Source organism: Myxocyprinus asiaticus, chromosome 24, assembly GCF_019703515.2.
Source record: "Myxocyprinus asiaticus isolate MX2 ecotype Aquarium Trade chromosome 24, UBuf_Myxa_2, whole genome shotgun sequence".
Taxonomy (NCBI): Eukaryota; Metazoa; Chordata; class Actinopteri; order Cypriniformes; family Catostomidae; genus Myxocyprinus; species Myxocyprinus asiaticus.
The window spans coordinates 23,187,958-23,212,571 of NC_059367.1; the positions used below are offsets into that span (position 1 = coordinate 23,187,958).

Consider the following 24,614-nt stretch of genomic DNA (forward strand, 5'->3'; position numbering starts at 1 on the left):
TAAAGCACGCAGTCATGGAGTTAATTTATGCTAATGAGGAATTAATGTATGCTAAGGTTAGGGTGGCTTTATAGGGCCACAGTTCCCCACAGGCAACATTCCCTGTGGCTTTAGCATTTTATTTAGTGTTCATTCACAGATTATCCAGTATGGCAGATTTTTACCCACTGTTTTTATGTGTTCCCGCCACAACAGTGCCTGGTCTGCACTTTATCTCAGCTTGCATTACCCTAAACTCAGTTTTGATGTGAATTTCCACAACATTTCTGTCGTAAATATTTTCTGTCCTTTCTCTGCATGGCTGCAAGGGATGCAAGTTCAAGTCCAAACTAAAGCTGCCAGATGTGACCAAACCTCTCAGTACCATCTTAAAAATGTGTTGTTCATGTGAGTGTTTAAACATGCTCCTGACTTGAAACTACTAAGAAACTGGCCTGAGTGCATGGACCTGCCTTGAGCCCTGAGTTAACCTCAGCCATCGGAGCAGCTGTGCTTACCGTCCACAGGACATTAGAGAGAGTGGGAGATAGACAGAGAGAGGGAATGATGACCAGGAGGGATGTTCATCCTAATGGCAGTCCTTCCACAAATAGCTCTCCCATACGAGACCCGTGGGGAGGGGTTTGTTTGTTCGGGCAGTCAGTTTTAGGAGTTGACCTTCCTCCATCTCACCTGTTGTACAGAAGCCAGAGCTCATAATCCAAAAATACTGCACCATACAGCGAGAACACTGGACCTATATTAATAAACCAAAATACTACAACTTTCAAAGTTGAAGTGTGTAATTTCTGCACCTCTAGAGTCAGGAAACCAAAAATAATGATTGTTTCCAAATTGTTTTCCTGTGGAAACCAGGAAGTAATAGTGTTCACATAAACAATGTTGAGCGCGATTCGGAGGTTGCATTTTCGCTCTAAAATTACATTTTTACTCCACTGACGGTTAGGTTTAGGGTATGGGTTAAGGAGTAGGGCTAATAAAATATGCAATCTTGTTGACTGTATTACATAATTTTAACTCACTTTTGGCACCACTCTGTAGCATTTCACCTCAAGAAAACCTCCAGCTTCGGCCACTGGGAGAAGGGATAGATCACCCTAAAAACTAAAATTCTGTCATCATTTACACACCTTCATGTTGTTTCAAACTCTTTCATGGAACACAAAAGATTTTAGGCAAAATATTAGGGACTGATTAGATTATCTTAGATTAGATTAGATTAGATTAGATTAGATTAGATTAGATTAGATTAGGTTAGGTTAGGTTAGGTTAGGTTTGGTTAGGTTAAGATTAGGGTTAGAGTTAGGGTTCAGTGTCACTGTTGGCAAAAAAATAGCAATGTTAACATTGTTTAAAATATGTTCCATAGAAGAAAGAAAGTAATACGAGTTTGGAACAACATTTACAAGGTTGAATAAATGTTGACAGAATATGCATTTTTGAGTGAACTAACCCTTTAACATTTTTTGGCTTTTTGCCGTTGTTTTTTTTTTTTTTTTTTTTTTTTACAGTGAAACAGTGGGGAGATAACATAAAACCACAGGAGTAGAGAATTGGGACATGAAATGGGCCAGATTTGAACCCATGAGTATCACAACTCTGACTGTACCAATGTTTTTTCAAAGTCTGTATGTAACGGAAGTTGGGACCGACTTTTCTTCAGTATCGTGATGTATTTCCAAGCAAAACAGTATATTGAATGAGAAAAAATAGAGGGCGGGGCTTGATTTTATCCACTGGGAATTGATTGGATTTAGAAAATTAGGCATTCCATACAGAAATGGAGGCAGATCTGAACGCAAGTTTACAATCAGTTGTGGAAGACTACTCGCCGCCTGACACACTGCCAGCAATTGCTTTCGATGGGGAAGAAGTTTGTTTGCAGCAGACGGAGGAGGACGAGGACCAGGAGCACATAGAGGATCATTTTATCGTGGGAATCAGGCCTTATATGTTTGAGCCATTACCTGCTGAGAGTACTAACGATGACCTGGACGTGGAGGCTCAGGAACAAGTTCACCCTCAAGAGCATCTCGATGTTTCCCAATGGTAATGCTAATTTTTCAAAACTAAATGTTATTTGCTATTACTGCTGCAACCTTTATTACATTAACCAGTGTTTAATTACTGCGTTTTGGCAAGGTTTTAAATAGGGTGCAATGCTTAGAACAATAGCCTAAAACTATGTCTAAATATATAGCTGGCAGATAACACAGCTAGCGACGAAAACCGCTTCTGACGAGCTTGCTAGCTAGTTTCACTTACCCTCAAAATTTGTGAGGTGCCAACGGTGTACACTGACGGGACAGCCGTATCTGTTAAGGACAGATATTTCACAAACCCCATTTCGTGTTCTGTCCAATTTTTGAAGCATTCGCAGGTGAACTGCCTCGAACACAACCACGACCTCTCTGATATCCCTCCTTCTTCGAAATGGGAGATCCACAACCTAAAACGTATCTCCTCGCCACCTCTGTTTGTTATGCGTTATTTATTTTTTACTTGCTATCAAAGCTCGACGCAGACTGGCGGTTGGAGGGGAGTGGTTAAAATATGTTCTACCCAAGCCGTCAAACTGCCGTCATCAGAGAAGGAATGTCATTGCAGAGGTGAAGCTAATTTTCAGATTTTGATTTAAGATAACGAAGACAAACTATTTTTTTATTAACTTGCACGGATGAATTGTTCACCACAAGACTAGTAATGTGCATTAACAAAGTAAATAGGATCAATCCTGATTACATGCAAACAATGCTTTAACTATTGTTACAGGAATGCACATTTTAGAGTACAGAAACCGCACCTGAAGTCTGTACAAGGCTATTGACGGCAATGAAATGGAGCTTCATTCAGTTTGAGGGCTTTGCCTCACTTCAAGGTCACTCTAGGGCTTTCCAGAAGGCCAGGCACATCTCAGACATGACAGCTGGATTTAATGCAGAACCATTAAAGTTAGCATCACCTTAATGAAACTATGATGTGAGGAAAGTGAGGAAAGCTTCAGATATCGTCCTACAGTGGCTGATTGTGTCTTACCCTACGCACATACACTAATTTTTGTAGTAACTGCAGAAATCCCTACTCACTGGAACAGCTTATTAATAACTAATGCAAATCTGCACAGCCAGAGAGCTAAAAGAGAACAGACAGTTTCCGGCATCACACAATTCTTTCATGACTGATCACTCAATGATCTCATTATGCTCAAGCTCTCACAGTTGATCCAAAGGTCTGAGTTTTGTTCAAAGTTAGTCCAGGAATCAGAGTTTTTGATCAGAGTTTGTTCAGTAATTGGGGTTGATTCATTAGTCCAGCAGTCAAGCCAGTCTGAACTCCAGAGAACAGAATGGTTGGCTGTGCTACCTCAATAGTTCCTCTGAGAAGCATATTCATGTCTAATTCATTATTAACTAAGCATCTGCATCACATACGTGCACAATGCAAATAAAAGCATGATCTGTGCACTCTTTTGACTTGGGCAAGTCAGCAACTACCTAGCAACCACCCACTTTTTTGTGAGAAAAAAGTGGAATAAATGTTTTAAACAAAAACACAACATTACGTTAAGAAGCTAATTTCCACAAATGTTTCATTGTCCCTCCTGCATTAAAAATTATAACATAAAGTTAAAATGTAACATACAAGTTTGTGACTCTCTGTATATTAATAATAATAATTTTAATGTCTTTGCAATGTACACATCACAAAGTATGTACAGTAAAAACAGTAATATGTACAGTATACATGTTGTTATAGGCCAGGCTTCAAATGCAAACTCAGTTTTATACAATATGTAACAGGGGGTCCCGCTCCGTCTCTATATCCACGAAGGGGCTTTTGGCCTAAAAAAGGTTAAAGACCCCTAATTTAAAGGGATAGTTCTCCCAAAATGAAAATTCTCTCATCATTTACTCACGCTCATGCCATCCCAGATGTGTATGGCTTTCTGTCTTCTGCAGAACACCAACAAAGATTTTTAGAAGAATATCTCAGCTCTGTAGGTCCCTAAAATGCAAGTGATCAGAACTTTGAATCTCCAAAAACATAAAGGCAGCATAAAAGTCATCCATCTGACTCCAGTGGTTAAACCTATATCTTAAAAAGCAATAAGATAGGTGTGGGTGAGAAACAGATCAATATTGAAGTCCTTTTTAACTATAAATTGCCACTTTCATGTTCACATTCTCAAAGTAAAAGGTGGTAGTGGAGATTTATAGTAAAAAGGCATTTAAATATTGATCTGTTTCTCACCCAAAGCGATTGCATCGCTTCAGAAGACATATTTAACCACTAGATTTGTATGGATCTCTTTTATGCAACCTTTATGTGCTTTTTGGAACTTCAAAGTTCTGGTCATCATTCACTTGCATTGAACGAACCTACAGAGCTGCAGTATTTTCTAAAAAATCTTTGTTTGTGTTCAGCAGAAGAAAGAAAGTCATACACATCTGGGATGGCACGAGGGTGAGTAAATGATGAGAGAATTTTTATTTTTTGGTGAACTATCCCTTTAAACCTGCAGGTCACACTTTTCTACTCCACAGGAATCTGATCTTGTGGGTGTAAACCATGAAACAACACTTGAGCACAAAATGAAATGAAAATTTCCATTGATTGTGCTGCTGGATAGAGATGGAAGGTTTAAGGCATGTCACACTAGGCTTTATGAAACTGTGTTTGTAATTAAAGTGTAATATGTGGATTTGATGATTTGTTCAGTATCTGATCTCAGCACAGTGAGTTTAGTTTTATCCTAGTGTTGAGCGACTGTTTTCTGCAGCGACATTGTGGCACATTGATAAAGAACCTGCGCCCATGGTTTGATCCCCAGGAAAAATGCTTCTAATTATTTTTCCGATGATAGTAGAAAATTGTTGCAGCATTTGTTGGAAACACAAACGGTCTCATAGGCCCAAACTGATTACATTATGTGATGGCAATCTCCTGTGAAAAGAGCAGAGTTTGCGCTCCTCACACCCACAGGGACTTCTGTGTGTGTGTGTGTGTGTGTGTGTGTGTGTGTGTGTTAGTATGAAGGTTGTAACGATGGTGTGTTCTTTCAATCTGTGCTCAAGTGTGTGTGAGAAATTATGAACATCAGAATACTGGTTTGATCTCTGCAAGGTCTCTGATGCAATTGAGACACAATTTGTTCCTCTTCAATAATTCAAATACACATAAACACTCACTGGCGTAGAATCTAGTTGTGCATCAACATCAGAGAAAGAGCAGCTGATTGGCCTAGATCAGCTTTGGAGAGTGAGTCTGTAACCCCTTTCAGAGTTGTATTAAAGAGTGAGATTATTCACAACACATTGTGACTATGGGAGTGCAAAACAGTGTTTTTATCCCCTGAGTGACTTGCTGCTCTATATGTGAAGGTGAACTCTAGCACTTAGCTGTGCTATTAGCAGTCCAGACCATGAACACTTCCTGACTGTGTGTCAAAACGATAAGTTCTCTTAAGGAGAAGCACCTACACAGTCCTATTACACACCTCACAGGGGGCCCACACAAACGTCTCCTTATGTGTGAGAGAATGGATGAAAACACAGCTAGACCACACTAAATTACTAACACACAAACTCTTAAGAGATCAGGCAGAATGTCTGGAATGGTACTTTCCATAAAAATGCTCACATTTTTCAAAATGGAAAAAGATTAATGCGTTGGCAATGTAAACCTTTTTATCATGTCAATAAAGCTTCTTGAATCTTGAGGGAAAGTAAAAAAAGAGAATCAGTTCTCTATTAGAAGACAAGCGAGTGCGAGCACAAATCAGATAATTTCACGCCTCTGGATCTGAGAAGATTATAATACTCATAATTTCATTCATTGTAAATATTAAAATTTGATGTTCCTCAGAGGATTTGACTGGTGGATTCCACTCATCATCCATGCTGTGCCTAAAAAAATTATATAGACAGAGGGAACTTGAACCGCTGCTCTGACTGATTTATCTCTACACAGCTGTGCTTGCCGCAATTCTACATTACACAAACGTTTACTCTAATTAACCATTACACAGCTGCATTTCCGTAATTTACCACTCGTTTACATGTCATAGAGCGAGCGAGCAACTACTCTGTGCACAGATTGGCTTCTTAGCTGTCAGAGTAGTCCTGATTGGTTCAGTAGTTTCTGAAGGCGCTTGCATTTTTCATCGCCTCATGATGGACAGCAATCCATGTGACAATCCATTTTGTTTCCTCATGTATTTAAAACTAATTTACTCTTTCAACAGAGACCAGATTGAAACTCAAGACCTTTGTAATGGAAAAGCACTGGTAGACTGAATTGTAACTTGCTCTGTGTTTGTATGTGTTGACAGAAAGCCCGACTGGCCCGAATGAGAATTTCCAAGAGTGGCAGTTCTACCGCCTTCCAGCATAGCAAACGAAATGGACTCAACCAATCACTGGAGCTAACGGTGAGATACCCACATATACACACACATTCATATACACATTCCCAATTGCAAATACACACATTTTTTTATGTTCTTTGTTTGCCTTCTTGTGACTCCTTTTTTTATTAGGCAAACATTATGCATAAATGTGTATATATCTAGCATGCAGAATTTTAAGTGCTGAGGTAAAAGTGTCAGTTCAGTGCTAAGAGACCCATGTGGAGTGGGTGAGTTTCAGCACTTAAGAGTGATTATAAGATTCTCATGTTTGCATATTTGCACAAACATTAGCTCAATTAACCAGTGTTGTATAAAGTATCCATTTATCATACTTGAGTAAAAGTAAAGATACCTTCATGGAAATTGACTCAAGTAAAAGTTAAAGTAGCTCATGAGATAACGACTTAAGTAAAAGCATTAAAGTAACTGATATTAAAGGTGTGTTCACATTTGGCAGGTTTGGTTCGATTAAAACGAACTCTGGTGTGATTGCTCTATTAGTGTGGTTCATTTGAACAAGTGTGAACGCTGCCACCAAAACCTTGGTGCACACCAAACAAGCGGACCGAGATCGCCTGAATAGTGGGTCTCGGTCCGCTTCCAAATGAACTCTGGTGCAGTTCGATTGATATATGAACCCAGCATGGACCAAAGACGTCTAAACGGACCAAAATCAGGAAGTAATTTGCCAAATACTGACCTCAAGCATACCTGGTTCTTCTCATCATTGGAGCTATGTTGCCCATTACAGTTCGGGACAGGCGTCGGAACCGCCGTCAGCCGTCCTTGCAGCATATCTTCGTTTGTGTGTACAACGGAGGAATTCCTAGCGCTGTTTTAACTCCTTTACACATTTTATTAGCTCTTCGTTTGTTCTCAGCTGGTAAAAATACCACCATATATACACATATAAATCTTACGAGTGCATTTAGCCCAGCAGCCAGCATTGTTTTGGATGTTCGGCAAGTTCCATCGCAAAATATACATCATAAAAGCTGTCCAATCAGGTTGTGACTTTTTCCTGATGCCTTTTGGTTCGTATCTTTAGGTTCGGTGTTAAAAATGCCAGTGTGAACGCTAAGTGAACCAGGACTAAATGTATCATTTTCTTATTTGGTCCAGACCAGGAGGATCAAGAGAACTGAACTACAAGTGTGAACACACCCTAAATTTACTTAAGTATCAAAAGTACAAGTAAATTGCATAAATTACGGAACAGTTCATTAAACCCATGGCAACTTATTTGATTGGTGGTGCTCATCATTTACTCACCCTCATGCCATCCCAGATGTGCATGACTTTCTTTAATCTGCAGAACACATACAAAGATTTTTAGAAGAGTATTTCAGCTCTATAGGTCAATTCAATAGAAGTGAATGGTGGCCAGACATTTCAAGCTACAAAAAGCACAAATTTAAAAGATTAGACTCAAATTATTCTTTCAACAAATCACACATCACTATTACCAATCTGCATGTATTTTTGCATGTACAGCTGTTATTTATTTTTTTTTTTGCAAAAGTAACGAAAGGGTCTGGAGAAATTTATTGGAGTAAAAGAATCCATTTTCTCTTCAAAATGTAGTGAAGTGAAAGTAAAAGTCCAAAGAAATATTTATACTCAAGTAAAGTACAAATATTAAAAAACTGTTCTTAAGTACAGTAACAAAGTATTTGTACTTCGTTACTATACACCTCTGCAATTAACACAATCTACCTTATTATGACAGAGCAGCAAACTGATGTGAAAATATCTTAATGTGTTGCTAAACATTAGAGTAAGATGTGAGCATATGTGTGCAAAAGAGATCTGGTCTTTATTACTGCAGTTGTTTAAAGCTTCTTCTTCTTGGAAGAACAGTACATTGATTCTCTGAATGTGTGAAATGTATTTGAGGAATGATGAACATGCTGAGAGTGAACAGAGAGTTCAAAGACGCATCGCAGTCCACTTCACAAACTGCAAACCACTTTCATAGAACATTCTCCAGAGTAAGAGATGAGAACTTGACAATACTACAATTACAAATCTAGATATCTATCAAATATCTATGTTTCTTGAACTTACTTTTCTTAATAATCCATAGACTTAAGATTTTAGCTGTTAATAACTCAAAACATTGAGTACAAAACTGAGGCTATGGGGACTACCCATAATGCCTTGCGCTTTAATTATTTAATTATATTTCCTTGGTCAAAGGGAAAATATGGGGGCATTTAAATAAATAATTCATAGATGTTTGAGCTCTTTTATAGTATTATTTATGTTGTTTTGTTGCAAATAGTTGTTTCGTGTGATGTCACTGTTTTCCCTTTGGATGTCTATGCTTTTCTGAGGAGAAATAAGTTTAATTAGTGATTGACCTAGAATCAGTTAAAATCTTCTTTATTTAAGCTGTTTATTCAATTAAAATTATTAAGTAGAAACAACAACATTTAAATTGCAAATCTGAGTTAAGTGTACTGTCATCTAGTTACCTTAACTTAAATAGTTAAGTTCATTCTAGATGATCAACAAGTTAAGCGAACTTAATTACACAAGTTTTGGAGACGCCATTACTCATTTCAGTTGAGGGAACGAGTTTCCTTAATCAGTTGAAACATGCACTACAGCTGCTCAGAAAACGAGTACTCAGAGTATGTTACTGTAAAAAGCCTAATTTTGCTCCTGCTACATTTCTATCAATATTTTTTCCTTTTATTTCGGTCTCTCTCTCTCCTCCCACACATCACTCACTTACTCACTCATGTTATTTTAGTGCTCGCATTATGTTAAGACGTTAAAATGTGGAACAGTGTATGTAAGTTCAACTGGAGGGCCCAGTGTGAGAGCACAAGCTCACAGGCAAAGCTCTGCAGTAAAAGAGACAGATATATCGAGTTCTAGCAACCATACCAAAGGATTTGTGAAACAGAATAAAGTGGAATCACTCTGATTCACTCAGTTCAGTCTGCTGAGGCACCACAATTGAAGTCCTTCGTTTCTCACAAGTTATGGATGATATATTGTGCTGCTCTGTTATGGATGAAGTTCCTTACAAAAGCAGTAAACCACTTTCCATGTCTCTCCCTCCCACCCTACACAACAGCAGCTCCCCTATTACAAGATGAAACTTTCACCACAGGTACTGAGCCAAAAGCACACACCTGCAACCTCTCTCCACTTCATTATTCTTGTATGTTGTGTTAAGGGTGATCCCTCAAAAATAATTTGGATGTCTGTTTGTGTGTTCTGCAGGGCTCCATAGAGGAGGACCAGCAAATGAAAAAGACTACGTCTTTGCTGGAGAGTCAACACCACCATCTTCTTCACTGTCTAGAGAAGACCACGGTCAGTCAAATATACTCAATCTCTCTCACATTAAAGGTAAAATGAAACATTTACTTTCTTAAAGGGGTCAATATATATTTTTTTATAAATATGTATAGTTTTATTATCTTCCCTGAGGTCCACTGATAATATTAGTAACGTTTTTTGTTTTTTTTTTTGCATTAAAACATTAATAATTTAGTAATATATAACCATTTTTCACCCTGTCTCTGGCCCTCTGTCTGAAACGCTCAGTTTTGGCCCAAGCGCCTCCTTAAAACTTAAGTGTAAACGCTCACTGTTATGATTGGCTAACATCCTGCAGCTCCTCAAATTCAGCCATTTTTTTAACTCAATCTGAAGAACAAGCTCCACAACATTATAAAACAAAATTTCAGGTGTTACACATAACGCATATCCAAAACTTGCACGTGAACAGTGTTGGGGGTAACGCGATAAAAGTAATGCATGTTATGTAATCAGATTACTTTTTCAAGTAACAAGTAATGCAGTATTTTGTATTTTAGACTATAATATCTGAGTTACTTTTTAAATAAAGTAACTTGTTGCTTTTTTACACCTCTACTGTCCCTGTATTGCGAGAAATCGGGAGTAAAAGTGTGCAAACTTCGGGGAGGAGATGTAGTGCATGATTGGCATTGTTGTTCTATAGACAGGGTTGGGAGGGTTACTTTTAAAATTTATTCCTCTACAGATTACAGAATACATGCTGTAAAATGTAATTTGTAACGTATTTCATTAGATTACTCAAGGTCAGTAATGTATTCTAAATACTTTGGATTACTTCTTCAGCACTGGTAGATTTTTTCACTTGTTTTGACTATAAAATTTCTGCCAGTACAGTAAGACAAAATACACATGTTAAAAATACATTTTCTGAAAAACCTAAATATTTTATGCAGTGTTGTTTCTAAAACAAGATTAATCAAACTGATCTTGTTTTAAGGATTTTTAGATATTTTTACAGGATAACAAAAAAAAAAAATATTATCAAGAATACGATTTTTGCCCTATAACAAAGGTCTTACTAGAAAAAAAGAAATTATGATCTAACGTGAATTTCTTGATAAAAAAAAATATGATCGTGCCTGGTAACGAGCATGTTAAATGGCTAGAAATAGCATTTTAGCTTAGTGTAAAGTTGACAATTTATACAAGGTTTATTTCTATTTCTTCTGCTCCAAACTTACTTCACACTTACTTCTCTGTCTGCTCGTATGAATGTAATACATCATAAGAAAGTGTTTCACCGCTGTTCAAATGCACTTTGGATCGCATCATTTATATGTATAAATGCTTTCCATCTGAAAGGACTAAATATTAAATGAAACAAATGACAATAAAATGCAAAGTAATCTCTTCAGTAATCAAAATACTTATATTTTGTATTTTAAATACGTAATCCCGTTACATGTATTCCGTTACTCCCCAATCCTGTCTATAGGGTGTGAGGCCAGAGATTTAGCAGAGAGAGACGAGTCACTTCTATTTAAATTAATGGGAGAAATTGGAATGCCCAACCAAGAAGCTCTAGCATCCAAGGGTCAATGGATGTAGAAAGGAAGTCCCGCCTTGCAGGTAAAAGAGCCAATCACCTTTTAGATACAGACATCGCCTGTCAGTGAACTCGCTAACGCACATGCGCATTTCGTGTTTTAAAGTAATATGACGTCAACATTCGGTTGAGTGAAACGCGGTTGATTCATGTGTTAATACACACTGCATTAAAAAATCAGTAAACGTATTTAGGCAGAGGGATTATAAGACTAGTCTTCCACTGGCCATGACATGATACACAGGGTGAACTACTCACTCTTACACTGACTTACTGTTACAGCCCCCCTGTAACTGAGAGAATAGGATGAGAAAAGACTCTGGATCAGTGGCTCCGAGCAACGTTCTGCATCGATTGTGTACACAGAGAAAATGTCTTAGTTTCTAAAAGATTCTACAGTTTTGTTTTATAATAAACAAGTAGTTTGATTATGACATTTTGGTAGCATTAAAAACGATTCCACCCAAGTTGTATCAAAATGCATCTTTGAAGTTGTGGTGTATGTATGCACCGTGGATCAACTCAAAACAAGTGTGCACTGAGATGCCTTAAGATAAAAATATTTATTTATTCATCAGACTTATTCCTTGATCATGTTAGAATGGCATTCCCCACTGAATCTTATCCTGACTTTTGAAAAACATCTTAAGTTGACTCTGACATTGTCGATGGGCACATATGACATATACGATGCAGGTTCAAGTGTTGGACTTTGCTGCTTTAGGTAAGACAGTGATTATTCTTCATTATTCATATTGGCTGCCATGTTGATGGAAAAACAAATCATGCATATTCATATTATTTATTTATTTTTTTTTTTCCCCTTTTTTCTCCCAATTTGGAATGCCCATTTCCCAATGTGCTTTTAAGTCCTCGTGGTCGCGTAGTGATTCGCCTCAGTCCGGGTGGCGGAGGACAAATCCCAGTTGCCTCCACGTCTGAGACCGTCAACCCACGCATCTTATCACGTGGCTTGTTGAGCAGGTTGCCACGGAAACATAGCGCGTGTGGAGGCTTCACGCCATCCACCGCAACAACCACGCTCAACTCACCACACGCCCCACCGAGAACGAACCACATTTTAGCGACCACGAGGAGTTTACCCCATGTGACTCTACCCTCCCTAGCAACCAGGCCAATTTGGTTGCTTAGGAGATCTGGATGGAGTCACTCAGCACGCCCTGGGATTCGAACTAGCGAGCTAGCGAACTCCAGGGGTGGTAGCCAGCATATTTTTACCACTGAGCTACCCAGGCCCCCGCATATTCATATTATTGATTCTTTATTATAAGTATGACGTGAAGACCTACTTTCTAAATATCTGTTTGATTACTATGTTGTTTTGACATGAGTGTTGTACAGTAGCTAGCATGACCTGTAATGTCTCTTGTATGCAATGCATGGCTTATTTGTATGGAATGCCTAGCACTGCAGAAGAGAAAGTGGCTGTGAGAAAAAAGTAACACAAAAATAAAGTAATAAAGGCGCTTTACTTTCCATAAAAATAACTTTTTAATTAAGTTACTTTTTTAAGGAGTAACACAATATTCTAACGAGTTACTTTTAAAAGTAACTACCCAACACTGCACGTGAATATATTATACTGTTCATCTCAAGCACAACTGTTAACACACATCGCCTACATCAATGATGCTGCCTACCATGGAAGCGTCCGTTGCAGCGTGGCGCATTGCGCCAACAATAAACAGATGTCCACTTCCATTTTGTGCTGCACGCGCTGGAGCTACTATTGCTAACATCACAAACGATGTGATGCACCCGATGTAGACAGCCTCAAGCCGTTGTGTCGCGTTGCATCAACGGATGTGCCCAATGTAAACAGGGTGTCAGCACCATAAACTCTCAAACATTCATGACATTTGAAATATTCATGAATGGTACTGTTTACGTAGTGTTTTGCATCGGGTCCAAGTGTTTTTAACTGCCCCATCCTTCAATAACAGTTCCTTAGCAAAGCTTGAATCATATTATGACTGGTTCACGAGCAGTTCACATTGATTTGAGCTGAAAAAACATGCCATCCACGCTGAAAGACGCTGAAGACACATACACATCCAGTTTCCAGTATCATCCAGCACTGAAATGCACATTATCGGAAACGCATCTAAACGGTCAAAGACATACATCCAGCACATGTTTTCATACACCAACAATTAAAAATAGCACAGGTGGGCGAAAGAATGTGTCCATGATGCGTTTGTGCTCAAAACAGCAAGAGGCAGCAGCTGAATGACAGAGAATAGCTTTACTTCAGAGTTGTAACCTGACACCAAGTACCACATCTTTTAAAAGCAGCCCAAGATATGTATCAAGCGGTCAAAGATGTCTGTCTGTGCATGTTTAAATACAAAAATTATTTAAAATAGTCCAGGTGGGTCCACTTTGGTGTTCAGGAATAGTGAGGCCACAGTAGGCCTATGTCCTGCAGTCTCTCTCTCTGAGTACAAACTGAAGGACCAGTGGGCGGGACCAAGGGTGCATAGATGTAAAAGTAGGCATTAATATTTTTGAGCTGTAGAAGCGGTTATGAATTAATGTACCCCAAGTGACATAGGGTAGTCGCGGAAGTAGAGAACGAGGCAGTTTTGCAGCTTGGTTTCAATAAATGTTTTTATTGCACTGGGGATTAAGTTTTGAGTTCTGAAATTTACAGTATGTTTTTATAGTAGAATGACCTCTTATATGTCAAAATATCAAGGGAAATTTGATTCCTCATGACATGACCCCTTTAACAAATGACCTTGGTTTTACTGAAAATTATTCATCAGTGTGCATTATCAAGACTATGTGGGCGTGGCTAATTAATATTAACCTATAAAAGCTTTTTATTGTTTTATCCCTAATTCGATCCAATCAAAGGCTGAATATTCTTTTTTGCTCAGAAATATGTCACATTACGGAAGATAAATGCATTGTGAATGCATTGTTTTCTGTTATTTTATGGGTTAAAGGTCTTCCCAAAAATAAAAAATATTTGTCATCGTTTACTCACTTTGGAACAACAGCAGGTGAATAAATTTTTGGTTGAACTATCCCTTAAAACAGTAAATAACACATTAGAACCGGGGAATTAATTTCTGTATTTCTCTGAAACAGAATCATGAGTTTGTGGATGAGCGGCTGTACGAACAGGGGTATCTTCAGACAGCACACCAGAACTTCCCATCGAGAAGTCCATCTCTGTCCAGCGAGGAGGGCATCACAGGCACCTGTTGCTCTCGGAGAGTCAAGAAAAACATCCAGCCTCTCAATGCCTCCCATTCACACACACACAACCTACAGGAGCTCAGCGCCTTACACATCCAATGTGGGGAACAGCAGCCGCTAAACACCAGGTTTTTTACTCTCAGAAAATTATGTTAGTTACTCACCCTAATGTTGTTCAAAATCCATGGAACAAAAAAGATGTTAGGCAGATTGTTAGCCTAGTTACCATTTACTTTCATTGCATCTTTTTTCTATACAATGAAAGTGAATGGTGACTGAGGCTAACATTCTGCCTAACATCTCCTTTTGTGTTCCAAGCAAGAAAGAAAGTAGTTTGGAACAACACGAGGGTGAGTAAATGATGGCAGAATTTTCCTATGGGTGAACTATCCCTCCCTTTTAAGCAGTATTTGTACACTGTTTTCCTTATACAGACCCCTCTCTCTCTCTTTGTCTCAGTCGTTCCAGTCTCAATCTGATATCGGATGAATCCGGGAGCCTGAACTGCAAGAGCAGTGGACTGGTTACCACGGCAATCATCAGTATCCCCACCCCTCCCTCAAACAACTCTCGAGCCAGCCCTGATGCCCCGCCCCCTCCAAACACTGAAGCTCCGCCTCTTCTGAACCCCTGCACTGATGTGGTGAAAATCTCCTCGCTGTAAGAGACAGAACTCAGGAAGAGAAACTGATGAGTAGCCTGCCCCCTAGTGGGAGATATAGCGCACTGAATCAGACTCCCAAAGACATGTAAAAAAAAAAAAGAGGAAGATGAAAAAGGATGTGTGTAAATGAGAGAAAGCAGGACAACCACAAGTATTCGATCACTCTCCTTCAGGACTGATGCAATGAGGGTGTCACTGTGCATAAATCATTTTCCCTTCTTTTTCATGTTATTCTGGGGTTTTTTTTTTTCAACTACTTGATGAGAAAGATTAATATTTTGACTAGAGATGAAGGTACAAGAGGTCTTGTAAAAGCTTTTATTTTTTTCATCCTCTCAAAAAGCCTCTGCTCTCTTTATCCCAATAATGTTTTATTTTGATCTAGCATCATTCCTAAAGTATAAAAGAAAAATCAGAATTAGTCTAAAGAAAACTGTACGAGTGTGTATTAGAATATGATAAGTTATTATTTTTGGAATATGCGTGAATTTGTGGGTTAGAGTTAGGTAGAACTTGAACGTGTGTGTGTGTGTTTTACAGATTATCCCTCGAACTCTCAGCCTCTCACACAGTTCGTGCCTCTCAGGGGGAGGAGAGTTTCCTTCTAAGCCACTGTCTCTCCTTGATTCCGAAACATTGAGCTGAATTTGTAACATCATTTCTGACCTATCAAACATTACTATGTAATATAGAACCAAAAAAACAAGAGAGAAAGAAACATAGAATTGTTTTAAAAAAAAAACTCTGTGACTACAAGCACAAGGTAACGCTGATATTTTGTGATTACAATGTGTATCAAGCCTTGGTTTAACTGTGAATATTGTTGATAGAATATTTTGTAATATTTAGCCATTGTTTGGCAAAACCAGAGCAGCTGCCTTCCCCGCCCCTTTATGTATGCCCCGTCCCTTTCCTCTGTCCACTGCTGGCCTGCTTTCTGTAGTTGTTCTGATCTAAGTGTTATCGTCATTATCGCTCAATGGGTATTTTAAAAAAAGTGTCTAGTTTGCGTAAACTACATGGGTAGGAAAATGTTGGTGTTTGTGTCTTTTCTTTAACAGTGAATGTTTTTAATTCTTGATTTTCAGTTATTTGTTGCTGTTAGAAGAGAAACCAACAACTGTACGAACCAATCAGAGCTATTCTACACTTCTCTCGCTGTAATTTTCCTCCTTTTTCTGTCTTTGTCCTTTAATGTCAGCCATGTTCAGGAGAATGGCATTGCCAACAAGAAAGTTCAAATTTGTAATCGAAAATCGTCCAGGTTTAGTCTGCGTCATGTTGTCCAGTTAAAGGAATACAAGTTCAATACAAGTTAAGCTCAATCAACAGCAGTTGTGGCATAAAATTGATTACCACAAAAATCTATTTTGACTTGTCCCTCCTTTTCATTAAAAAAAAGCAAAAATCGATGTTACAGTGAGGCACTTACAATGGAAGTGAATGGGGGCCAATCTGTCATTATTAAAATACTGACTGTTTCAAAAGTATACCCACAAGACGAAAACAATATGAGTATTAACATGATTTTAGTGTGATAAAATCGCATACTAACCTTTTCTGTGTAAAGTTATAGCCAATTTTACAACTTTGTTGCCATGACGATATAATGTCAGCAAGCCCTAAAAGATGAAAATGACTGTAAAAATGACAAATAATACAACTTTACAGCTCAAATAATACATGAGTTTTAACAGAAATATTAATGTAAGTGTTTTATAAAATTATAAGCTTCACATTTCTGCCTCCAAAAATTGGCCCCATTCACTTCCATTGTAAGTGCCTCACTGTAATTTCTATTTTTGCTTTTTTTTTTTTTTTTTTTTTTTTTAAGAAAAGAACGGACGAGTCAAATTACTTTTTGTGATAATCAACATTATGCCACAAATGCTGTCGATTAAACTTGGCTTGTATTGAACCCGGAATATTCCTTTAAGAAGAATTGCCAGCAATAGAGTGCAACAGAGCCCGGCGACTTTTTCAGTCGTCTGGGTTCCGGAAGTATTTTTCCCATTCAGTTATTTTATAGACTTTTCAAAAAATACTCCATTAAGAGTTGTAAAGCATGAACTAAACCAACCACCTCTGAGGTAAATCGCAACGTTACAGACTTTTTTTTAAAGGATTAGTTCTCCAAAAATTTTAAATCCTCTCATGATTTACTTACATTTAAGCCATCCCAAATGTGTATGACTTTCCTTCTTCAGCAGAACTGAAGATTTTTATAAGCACATTTCAGCTCTGTTTGTCCATACAATGCAAATAAACAGGTGCCATCAGGCTGCTGGCTGTTTGATGGTCCAAAAGGCATATTTAGGCAGCATAAAAAATAATCCACATGACTTCAATTGATCAATTAATGTCTTCTGAAGCAAATCGATAGGATTGTGTAAAAAATAAATCAATAATTAAAACTTTATTAACTTTTAAAAATTGCTTCCTGCCAGCGGTCGACGCATCAGTGACGATGTCGGAAGCGCACACTTTGTATACAACAGAGGAAGGAATGTCACGCAAGAGATAGGTCATTTCAAACAGAAATACAGTGCTGGCCAGAAGCAAAGATTTAAAGTAAAAACTTTTTAATTATCGATTTGTTTCTTACACCAACCTATCAGTTTGCTTCAGAAGACATTAATTGATCGACTGGAGTCGTGTGGATTACTTTTATGCTGCCTAAATATGCCTTTGGGACCGTCAAATAGCCAGCAACCTGATGGCACCTGTTTACTTACATTGTATGGACAAATAGAGCTGAAATGTGCTAATAAAAATCTTCACTTCAGTTCTGCTGAAGAAAGTCAAACACATCTGGGATGGCTCAAAGGCAAGTAAATCATGAGAGAATTTTCATTTTTGGGTGAACTAATCCTTTAAAGCAAAAAAGTATTTGAAAATCCGACAAAGACAAAGGTACAAGTCTGTGTACTTACCATCTTTAATGAGGGCACGGACTACAATGCCATGAAGCATTGTGAATGACGTAATCAAATATAAAACTATGGAAATTTATAAAACTATTGATTTTAGGTTGTTGATTATAGGTATAGAAAAAATATAGTTTACGTTTATTGTGAAACATTCTGATATACACAAATATACACTGGTGGCCAAAAGTTTAGAATTATGTACAGATTTTGCTCTTATGGAAAGAAATTGTTACATTTATTCAGTGGCATTCAACTGATCACAATGTATAGTCAGGACATTAATAATGTGAAAAATTACTATTACAATTTGAAAAAAAAACATTCAGAACTTCTTAAACTACTTCAAAGAGTTCTCATCAAAAAATCCTCCACATGCAGCAATGACAGCTTTGCAGATCCTTGGCATTCTAGCTGTCAGTTTGTCCAGATACTCAGGTGACATTTCACCCTACGTTTCCTGTAGCACTTCCCATAGATGAGGCTGTCTTGTCGAGCACGTCTCATGCACCTTACAGTCTAGCTGACACCACGAAAGCTCAGTGGGGTTAAGATCCATAACACAATTATCTGTTGTCCAATGTCTGTGTTTCTTTGCCCACTCTAACCTTTTCTTTTTGTTTTTCTGTTTCAAAAGTGGCTTTTCTTTGCAATTCTTCCCATAAGGCCTGCACCCCTGAGTCTTCTCTTTACTGTTGTACATGAAACTGGTGTTGAGCGGGTAGAATTCAATGAAGCTGTCAGCTGAGGACATGTGAGGCGTCTATTTCTCAAACTAGAGACTCTGCTGTACTTATCCTCTTGTTTAGTTGTACATCTGGTCTTCCACATCTCTTTCTGTTCTTGTTAGAGCCAGTTGTCCTTTGTCTTTGAAGACTGTAGTGTACACCTTTGTATGAAATCTTCAATTTTTTTGGCATTTCCTCAAAACAATGATTGACTGACGAGTTTCTAGAGAAAGCTGTTTCTTTTTTGCCATTTTTGACCTAATACTGACCTTAAGACATGCCAGTCTATTGCATACTGTGGCAACTCAAAAACAAACACAAAGACAATGTTAAGCCTAATTTAATGAACCAAATAGCTTTCACTTGTGTTTGATATAATAGCAAGTGATTTTCTAGTACCAAATTAGCAATTTAGCATGATTACTCAAGGATGCGGTTTTGGAGTGATGGCTGCTGGAAATGGGGCCTGTCTAGATTTGATCAAAAATGACTTTTTTCAAATAGTGATGGTGCTGTTTTTAACATCAGTAATGTCCTGACTATACTTTGTGATCAGTTGAATGCCACTTTGGTGAATTAAAGTACCAATTTCCTTCCGAAACAGCAAAATCTGTACATTATTCCAAAATTTTGGCCGCCAGTAGTTTCAGAGTGCGGGGAGATCGACTCATTTGCGTCATTCAGAGTGCTTCCGGTTTTATTTCGCTGGCTTTGTTGGCCACGGTTCTCTGATTGGTGAAGCTTTCTCTGGTGGACCAGGGGTAATGTAGTTTGTTCAACAGGAATTCCACTATTTAAGGCGATTTTTAAACAATAAAGTTGAAATAATGCAGACAGATGGATTCAGCGGAAGCGTATACCATCGATGAACACCTCTGAGCTCAAGGTAGGTCTGTCTTTAAAGGTTTATAAGTTGGTGTAGAAAATCAATTTGTCTATGGAAGAAATGAAAGGGACTTTTACTTCTGGAAACAGACTGTTGTGCTCTATTACCACACAATACCCACTGAGCTCCAACTTTTGTACACTATGCCCCACCTTCTTTACCATAATTCCCACCTCAGTACCTTAAATCCCGCCCTTCCCCTTAAACCCCACTCACTTGTGCCTCTAACACCAGCATACATAAGATGTGACACGTCCCCTCATTATCTTGTTCCAGGGCCACTAAGTTTTAGGATTCAGTGCAGTGAGACTAATGCACTTAACGTCATTTACATGGAGTTTAAACTTTTTTGGCAAATGACTGGCCCTACACAGGTAGTATAAGCCATATTTTCAAGAAAGGATCACAAAAGCAAAATTAAATAATAAGATTACATAACAAATAACCTATAGTTGAACCTTACAGTTGAAGTGGATGACCAATTACACAAACATGGAAGTTTTAAAGAGTTATCATTTTGTTTTAAAAAAAATATTACATTTGTTGGATCCGACCACTAGGGCATGACAGGGAAAAGCACATTTTGACATTAGGAATATCAGGGTATCCAGCCCACATTGTTCTTTTACCAGGTTTTCAAAATCTTCTTTGATGGCCCCTGTGTTCGTATGACTATTATCTTCCTATTTGTTGTATATAAATCCAAATCATATTTGGTCCCTTTGTGATTTATTGATTTACATGAGTGTTCATAATAGATGATGGAAATATTGAAATCTTGTGATGTCTAATTAATCAGAAGGGAAAGTGTGGCCAATAGAGTCTACATTTTAAGATAATAGATGTGTAAGTATTCAGTCACTTCTGGTCTTAACATTGGAGAGAGCAGTAATGTGCTCAAGTTACATCGACTTTGCTTTGTCTTTACATCCAGCCCAGAAGGGGACACTACAAAACAATAAATGTAATGGAAGTGAAGTGCAGTCCCTTCATATGACAGAATTGGTTGTTTTGAGTGTAAGTGGAGTTCTGTATGTGTGCATCTGCATATCTGTCAAGGGTCTTCTTTCTTCCTCTGTGTATATGTGCTTGTTTAACTCTTTTACTCTCTTCGCTTCGGTTTTGTTGTTCTTGTTCTTTTCAGCAGATTCCTGTTCACTGTCAGATGTTAAATATTATTTATGATCTTGTCTTGTGTCACAGTTGTGAAACGCCTGATAAAAGAATTGTATCTGCCACAAATCCTTTTGCTGTTTGTTCAGTTCCTATGATCATTTCAATGCTAAACAGTGATTTAACAGCAATTTGGGTTTGCAATCTAATAAGATTAGTCAGAAGTACTTTGGGTGCAGAAACTAGCTGCAACTGAAAAAGCAATCTAGTTCTGTGCCTTTCAAACTCTCCTAAACATTTAACTGAGTGAGCACCCCAAATAGATTTCAAGACAGTTTCTGCAATATGTAGATATAACACCAATAATCAATAATGTGCCTCTCATGTCCCATAGAAATCCTTTGAATCTTTTAAATACATTCTCTTATTTTCCTTGCTGCTTCAATTAAATGTTACACATGCGTGACTGTTACACAGGGATTGCTACAGATGACACTAGAAGCATTTTGCTTAAAATAGGTTTGTTTTATTTGTATTTTATTTTCAGTTGGATTTTGTTTAGGATTATAATGTTACCACATGCAGCTTTGGTGACATTGTGAAATTAAGACATTTCAGAGTGTACTACTCATACTGTTAAATTTGTCCTGCCTATATGTGGCAACACTTTAAAATAACATTGACTAATAAGTCATTAACAAACATTATGTAATGCTTAGCAGATCAGTAGTTCATGTACATTCCGATATGAATATATAGGCTGTAAAAATATTGTAACTTTGTGCAACCCTGCATACACATGCGTGGACATTGTATTTTGGCTTTGCCACACACAACGCATAATTTAAATTAATTTAAACAGACTGATCTCAGTTCAGGTGACTCTGGGCTGTCAGTAAAGGGTTAAACTTTCATGTGACAAAACAACATGGCGCCGACCACAGCGGCGTTTATCTTTGGGAGAAACGCCAACAAAACTACATCTGGTAAGAAACCTAATAAAGTTTTGACATTGAAACTTGTTTGAGTCATAAGATTAGCGTCTGTAGTTTCATCCGATATGCCATTTTTCAAATTTGAGCAATTTATCGCGATACACTACGCTGCTAAACACAATGTACACTAATGTGTATTTTAGCACATTTTTTCCTTAGAAATCCTATATTTGTTGTCCATTATCACGTTGAGAATCAATGAGTTCATCCAAAAGCTGAAAAATGTTGCTTTCTGAGGCTTTTTAAGGTGTTGAAAATTAGGGTGCATTTCGAACTGTTCTAAGACCAGTGCAGACAAACAGTACAGTGGAGGTTAAGTCATTCACTAAATAGGGAGCAAGGGAGCATGCTATAGCTTTCCTATGCAGCTAAGTGCATTCACTCCTAGTTTTCAGACTGCAGGTGATGTTTGGACCACTCAACATGGTTGGCAGATATTGGACAATGATAATCTGTACATAGATTCAAAATGTATTGTATAATTTTATTTTAACATGGTAGGCAGTAACTGGATAATGCTTGCCATTACTTGGAATCAGAATTAATTATGCTAATTTAATAATAGAGCTAATAGAGCTGTTCACCATGACGTCAATTTGTAGGCGAACCCAAAAGTCTAATTCACAATGGATTCCTTTTGGATTTTCCTATGGGTTTTTATGATGGGGTTTTTGAACTTACGTGTAAAATGAAGTCTGTGGAAAACATTACTTGATGATACGAGGACGTTTTGTTCTACAACATAAATTACACACAGTCATACCACAAATGTGAATTTAATTTAATTCAATACGGCTTCAGAATTCATTATTAATTCATTATTTTTCTCATAAGTTCAAAAACCCCATTATAAAAACCCATAGGAAAATCCTGAGGGAGCCCATGGCGAATTATCTTCCGGGTTTTTGGACTATAGGCTGAAAAGCTCTATGTCTGTAATGTCTCAAAAGCATGAATAAACCAACACTCCTGGCAACATACTAAACAATTTGATTTAAAAAAAAAAAAGAAAAAATAGGACTTCCTATAGCTTGGTATTATTTAAAATTTCACAACTTTGTCCCATTGTCCACATATGTGGACATACATTTTTAGGAAAACTATTTGCACCAGAAATAAAATAAAATAATAAATATATATATATATATATATATATATATATTCATTTTTATAAGGTGCTACTAGTTAAAAATCAAAAAGGGAAATGGACAATGCACACAGCAGTCATACTCGGGTCTCAAGAGATTAAAGTTACACTGTACATTAACTAATGATCTGTAAAGCATTATATAATGGAATCATGTTAATTATTTACTCCTTAATCACATTTATTATAAAGTGCTGCCCTTTATGCTTCTTTTTTACCATAGTCATTTGTTCAGGATCTTTTTCAGACACAAACCTTGTAAAAAAAATTAAGCTTTTGCCTGAAGGCCTTACTTGGAGCATTTAGGAATGTCTCCAAACTCAGGCACTGATCAGTCAAATATCACTCTGATTGCTCTGGTCTTTCAGTCAGCTGTTATTCCTGAGTCTGGCTGTGAGAAGTTTGTGGAGTTGGGAGCGGATCTGGCTATTGAGCAGCATGTAGATGAGCGGTTCCACTGATGCAGGAATACATGTTAGAACCAGCGCACACGTCTCCAGTTCACACAGCAGCCTGCGCTGCAAAACCACACAAATCATCATCCCACATTAAATGAGCATTTTTATTTAAACGTTTTGGAGGGAAATGGTCAGTCTCACTTCAAAATTAAAAGCCAACAAGTTTACTTAAAATAGTTTTTCAGACTAAAAGTACAGAACTTCACTCAATCTTTTTTTCTTTTTTTACATATATGTAGCCTACATCTCCCTGACATGATAATAAGAGAGTGAGGGCCAAACATCATTAAAAGAATGTTAAATTTTCAATACAAGTTAAGCTCAATCGAAATCATTTGTGCATAATGTTGACTGCCACAAAAACATTTTTCGACTCATCCCTCTTTTAGTTATAAAAAAAAAAATAAAAAAAAAAATAAAAAAAAGGAAAAATTTAGGGAAAGGTACTGCCCATTACTGTAACCTCTTATAGTCTAACAGTACATTACCGTATTACCTTATACTTCTGAAGTAGTTTGTATTTCAGTATTTATAGACTGGCCCCATTAAATTACGTTGTACATGCACTTATAATGGAAGTAAATGGGGCCAGTCCAAAAATGTTAAAATACGTGTTTTAAAAGTATAGCCACAAAATATAAAAATTATACATGTTAGCATGATTTTAGTGTGATAAAATCAAGAATTTACTGGCGTTACGCCACTTACCAGATTACAGGGTATAGGAATAGTTACGCAGGCCTACGTAACGCCAATATACCCTGTATATTGCCGTTATGTACGTAACTATTTCTATAGAAAGGCATATTATAAATTTCATTGTGTAGCTGGAGATCAATTGAGGGCATTGAAAGTTTGAACATGATAAACACAGACTCAAGCCAGCCAGAAATAAGCCGAAAGCGTGTCTTCTTGTGTTTATCCGCACTCATGGCACAATTCAGCCGACAGCATGTCTTTTTCATTTGGCAAACCACTCCCAAAAAAAATAAATAATAATAAAAAAAAAATAAACCCAGATCTCAGCAGATTTTGGATGACAAGTCTGAAGCCAATGTTCAGCCAAATTAATGCCTGTCTTTGCTTTGTTTCTTTTGGTTGACCGTACTCACACCAGACTTCAGTCAAATGCTATTTCACAGAGATGTGTTACAATTTCACTGCCAGAACAGAA

General features: G+C 37.5%; 1 protein-coding gene across 4 annotated transcripts in view; it reads left to right on the plus strand.

Annotated features, from left to right (window-relative positions):
- Positions 1 to 17,004, plus strand: part of LOC127415299 (potassium voltage-gated channel subfamily D member 3-like) — a 171,411-nt gene extending 154,407 nt beyond the window's left edge. For 2 of the 4 annotated variants that reach the window (XM_051654001.1, XM_051654000.1), the window contains exons 4-8: positions 6,332 to 6,430; positions 9,498 to 9,533; positions 9,647 to 9,739; positions 14,412 to 14,650; positions 14,982 to 17,004. In XM_051654001.1, the coding sequence (XP_051509961.1) occupies positions 6,332 to 6,430; positions 9,498 to 9,533; positions 9,647 to 9,739; positions 14,412 to 14,650; positions 14,982 to 15,186 (672 nt within the window). In that variant the 3' untranslated portion in view covers positions 15,187 to 17,004. The remainder of the gene's footprint in view (positions 1 to 6,331; positions 6,431 to 9,497; positions 9,534 to 9,646; positions 9,740 to 14,411; positions 14,651 to 14,981) is intronic. The other 2 variants (XM_051654002.1, XM_051654003.1) reach the window with 2 other exon arrangements.
- The last annotated feature ends 7,610 nt before the right edge of the window (positions 17,005 to 24,614 follow it).